General features: G+C 49.5%; 1 protein-coding gene across 1 annotated transcript; it reads right to left on the bottom strand.

Moving 5' to 3' along the window:
* Nucleotides 1–510: 510 nt before the first annotated feature.
* IBA57 (iron-sulfur cluster assembly factor IBA57) lies at nucleotides 511–3,911 on the bottom strand. The gene is made up of 2 exons (XM_035895632.1): nucleotides 3,705–3,911; nucleotides 511–2,387 (listed from the first exon to the last, which is right to left on the bottom strand). Exons 1-2 carry the CDS (start codon nucleotides 3,808–3,810, stop codon nucleotides 2,059–2,061), a joined length of 435 nt encoding a protein of 144 aa, XP_035751525.1. The 5' UTR covers nucleotides 3,811–3,911; the 3' UTR covers nucleotides 511–2,058.
* Nucleotides 3,912–4,729: the final 818 nt, after the last annotated feature.

Below are 4,729 nucleotides of genomic sequence, written 5' to 3'. Positions count from 1 at the left end.
GGAAGGGCGAAGCACTGCAGTTTCGCTTGTTTTTCCAGCAGAAAGACTTTGTTAACAATCTCAAACCTGACAAAGGGGTGACGAAGAGCATAAGACACGATCCCGGGCAGTAAGCAACCTGAAAAAGTATTCTGTTGTGTACCTGCACGCAAGGTAAAGAAGAGGTAGTGTCCCTTTCAGACAAGTCACATTTCAATCACTGCTCCAATAAACTTTTAATGAGATATCCCACAAACTCATTTTACAGCAAGCATGAAGAGTTTTAACCAATATGAGCATTTTTCACAGATAAATTCCTTTCACAGTAACACCAAAACGGTAGCAGAATGTGAGAATGTGCTTCGGACGGGTTTTGTCACAGACACGCATGCAAGAGCTTTTTTATTTTTGGTCTGGATGGGATCTCACCTGCTTATCTCTCTCATCATGCCCTTCCACCATCACGCCGTTCCAAGGGTCTGGATGGGATCTCACCTGCTTATCTCTCTCCACCATCACGCCGTTCCAAAAGCACAATGGATTTATTGTAATGCAAAACCACACGGGGATCCTGTAAGTTACCACAGGCTGGCAGGGTTAGGAGGCGCAGAGCTGGTTGGCTTGGGGGGGGCAAAGAGGAATACGCTGACCACAGAAGGAAGAAAAAGCGCAAAGGCAGAAGAGCAGCGGGGGCCAGAAAAATGGAGCAGAGAAACCCTGAGGTACTGGGCTGCTCTGAAAACCCACAGGGGGCGGGCGGACGGAGAAAACCTCAGCTAGAGACAGCAGCAGGGGCTCGCCCCGGCCAGGTTTTTGTACAAGGGGTGCAGAGAGCTCTCAGAACAAGGGTGGTGGTGAAGGCAGCCAGAGAAACGATGGTGGTGAAAATCCTCCATCGGGAAAGCCGAGAGCACAGGTGGCATTAACCCCTTCTCCAGGGACCACAGCTCAACGCGGAGGGAAGGAGCAAAGGTCTGAGACGGGGACATGCTGCCCCTTCACCAGCGCTGTGGAGAGATGGAGGTAACCCCTGCCAAAGGCTTCAGGAAGGGGCGGAGGATTTTTCTGTGAGATGACAGAGCAAAGATGGAGATGCCAAAAAAAGAAAATAAAATCCACCCCTCAACTGTTGTTGGCAACTGGAGGGCGCATGCCAGTAAGAGATTATTCTGCCAAGCATCGGTACACCGATACAATAGTCACCCAGGGCACGCACCAGCACGCCTTATTTCTGTCAAATACCACTTTCCTCTCCGAAAACAGTCGTTTGGGTGTGACTGTGCATGACCGAGGTCAGAAGCAGCAGAGGAACCAGCCAATGCTGGCTGCGCTCCCTCTGCCGGCGCTGAAGCAGGGGACGGGACCGGGATGTTCGAGAGCTTTCCCACCAGGGACGAATTATTAAAATCAAGGTCTGAAACGTGGAGTACGGGGTATTCTTCTTCCTGAACACAATTAGTGTGGTGGGCAAAACCACCCGCCCAATCGGCAAGTTTAAGAAGCAGCTCAACGCAAGAAGTTTGCAGCGAACACTTTAGCCTGAGTGTATATCTTATGCAAGGTAAGAGCAGCATGCTCTCTGTTAAAAAAAAAAAAAAATACTAAAAAACCACATTATAATACCACAGAATGGTTACTCTGAACAGAAACATTCCGTGCATACAACGGGGGAACGCCCGCTCCCGTCGCTCGCTTCGGTCTGAGCACACACCGCAAAGCGGTGGACTGAATATTCTGAGTCCAACCCAACAACACGTGGCACCCCCTAAATAAATACGGGGCACCCCCCAAAAAAAGGCGCATGTCCCTGCGTACCCGCTACAGGTCTCTCCACAACAGATTATCCTCCTGTCCTTAGTGACCCGCCGCTGGTTTAGTCCTGATTTTAGGACTCCTGTGATGCCCCCCCGCCCACCGCTGTCAAACACCACAAACAACAGCGCAAGGCAGAGTCATCTCCCCAAACTTACCACGCAAAATATATTCTCAGTAAGGCAAACGTGCGAGTGGTGGTTCCTCATTTATTTACTAGCGGTTTTTGGCCACCACTCGGGTATACTTGCAGTGAGCTTCACTTTATCACCTGCTATATTTAGGCAGAGCTTTTATATTAGCTAACCTCAGCAAAGCGATACCAAGTTCATCTCCTCCTGCCCGGAACTTGCCGGCTGATTTTCCCGATTCGGTTAAGACCTCGGCACCCTCGGGAATGCTGTCCTTGGGAAGAGGAGCTGAGAAGCGGACCGGCAGCAGACGTTTGCGAATGACGCCCATGTGGTGGGTCCTGGCTGTCAACTCCTGCCCGATGTAACAGCCTTTGGTAAAGCTGATGCCGTTCATGTAAGCCAGGTTTGATTCCAGCGGCAGGGCTACTCCAGGAGGGAGATCTTTCACACCTTCGGGAATTCCTAGGGAAAAAAGTAAAACCAACGGGTAAACGCAGTAATTTCTTCAGTATTTAAGATTTCTGGAACACGCCTCCTCTGCGAGTCGTAAAACCAAGAGAACCCATAAGAAGCAGTGGGAAATAACGAACCTCCCAGTACTCTGGTATGAGCCTGAGGGAAATCATTAGCCAAAACCGATGTTTGCTCTTAAGGGTAAACAGAGAACTGCACTGGAACCCAATTTCATGAAGCTTACGGCACTTCACAACCCTACCGGTGGAAAGCCAAAGCACCCAGAACGATGCAGACTCCTGTGCAAAGGCATCAACGCACACACGATGCCAAAATCCTTCTCACCCCCACCCCACAAGCAGACTTTAATGTCAATAAGTGTTATTTTCTTCAAGGCTAAAGAAGGTAAGTTGGCCAGCTGTCTCTGTTAAAGCCCAAATGCCAAAAGTCGGTATAAGTAGTTGCTCTTTGTGTAACCAATGACACAAAAATAGTATTTTTTTTTTCTTTTTTTGAAGCAGAGCATTGCACCCAGCTTTCTGCAGCGGCACAGCAAGACGCATGCTGGTGTTTCAGGGTGGTGGCACACCACCGCAGTCCGGCCCAGTTTGACCCCCTTACTGCTTGCTTTTCCCAACCAGATGGACTTAAACGTCGCTGTTAATAAGCGGAGGACCATCACCTTCCAGGCTGCCAATTAGTTTAATCCACTATCTGTGTGGATGCAGCAAAATCAACGGGAGCTCTGCACAGGCACAGGGGCTCCCAGGACCGAGCCCCCCCCCAGATCAACCCTCCGCCCCTTGGCCTCCGAGTTAACTCTGCGATTCCAGTCATACATTTTTAGGAAAGTAAGTCAGGGTGTTTCCTTCTCCTTCCTTAGCAACAAGGAAAACATGTAGACTGTGTGTAATCCCAAAATGACTCAAATTTCCTTAGCAACAAGGAAAACATGTAGACTGTGTAATCCCAAAATGACTCAAACCACCAAAGTTTCCCACTAGGATAATGAATAATCCTGGTTTTCTTTTGCTCTTAGCGTTCCTAATCCACCGCCCCATAACCCTAGGAAACTGTACCCAAATATTGATTCTGCCACCAGACAGAATTATAACTACCAGATCACTTTTATCCTCAAAGTAGCCAATAATACCTGCACTTATTAACAAGTTAAACACACTAAGACATACCAACACGGCTTTTGTAATTTATTCCTCCGTCTTGTATCAGCACGTGGACTCTGATAATAAGATGAAACTGTGATAATACATAAACACATTTCCCAAAATCCAGTGGCACAGAGTGCGAAACAGGACTTGGCTTTACCTTGTTTATACCTGTGCCTGTGGTAATCCTGAATGTTTCCAATATGACTCCCAGGGATAATTTCCGGCAGATTTGCTCCTTTCTTCGTAATCAGTCTCCAGCCCATGACTTCTGTTCTGGGGTCAGGAGTTAAAATCAGAGCCTGGTCCGGACACTTAGCGAGGGAACTGGCAACATCTCCAGCCCGGTCCCCGGGGACGACAGCCCACAGAGAGAGGTCAAGGCAAGGGGCGATGTTTACTTTCCTCCGGATCTTGTACAGTTTCAGATGTTTTTGTATGGCGTCCAGCACGCCGCTGTCACACTCCAGCAGGATGTGCGGCTCTTCTTCTGGACTCTCGTGAAGCCTAAAAAAAGTAACACCTACAAGGTCAGAAAAACAAACTCCCCACGGCAGTGGCAGCCAACACGCTTTATCTTCATCCTGGTGCGAATCCAGACAGCTGGGGAATTTCACCAAAGGCTGCTGGCGCACACGAGAGCGGCTCCCAGCCCTCTGTAGTGAAATATGTGAATTTTTCAGCCATTTGTTCCACTCTTTTCCAACAAATATTGCCCTCACTACTCCCGGGGACAGAAACGGAACCGGCCGTACAGTTTTCTGTACCAGCCACGCTTACCTAAACTGGGGTGAATCCTTACGTGAAGAGGAGGTTCATTCAGCTGCACCTTCCATTCGTTACCACACCACTAATGACAGTGCCTGAGCCCAATTTTTCACTGACTGACACCGCACCTGCATCAGGTGGCTATACGGTGTCATTTGCCTATGTCACATGGCCTGACATGGGTGTCGGGGAGCGTGGCACCCGTGTGACAGCGCAAGCTGCTCGTTTCCCACACGGCCCAAACGCACCCATAGGCACGGCGCCTGGGGCCTGCCCTGAGGGACGCTTTAAAAATATGAACCCTCTAGGGGTCCCTTCCAACCCAAAATATTCTATGATCGCGCTTTGCTGCTGGGGTAACTCACAGAGACCGCAGCCAGTGATGAAAAACAGACGGGAGCGGGCGCTTTTTGGCGG

Source organism: Egretta garzetta, unplaced genomic scaffold (assembly GCF_000687185.1).
Source record: "Egretta garzetta isolate BGI_Z169 unplaced genomic scaffold, ASM68718v1 scaffold275, whole genome shotgun sequence".
NCBI lineage: Eukaryota > Metazoa > Chordata > Aves > Pelecaniformes > Ardeidae > Egretta > Egretta garzetta.
This window is presented reverse-complemented; position numbering and strand designations above follow the sequence as displayed.

What these genes read in the sequence shown, in the direction of transcription:
- IBA57 (XM_035895632.1), bottom strand. Translation starts at nt 3,810, where the DNA reads ATGGGCTGGAGACTGATTACGAAGAAAGGAGCAAATCTGCCGGAAATT. An exon ending in CAGGCACAGGTATAAACAAG is followed by an intron (nt 2,388 to 3,704) that starts GTAAAGCCAAGT and finishes TTTTTTCCCTAG; the next exon opens with GAATTCCCGAAGGTGTGAAA.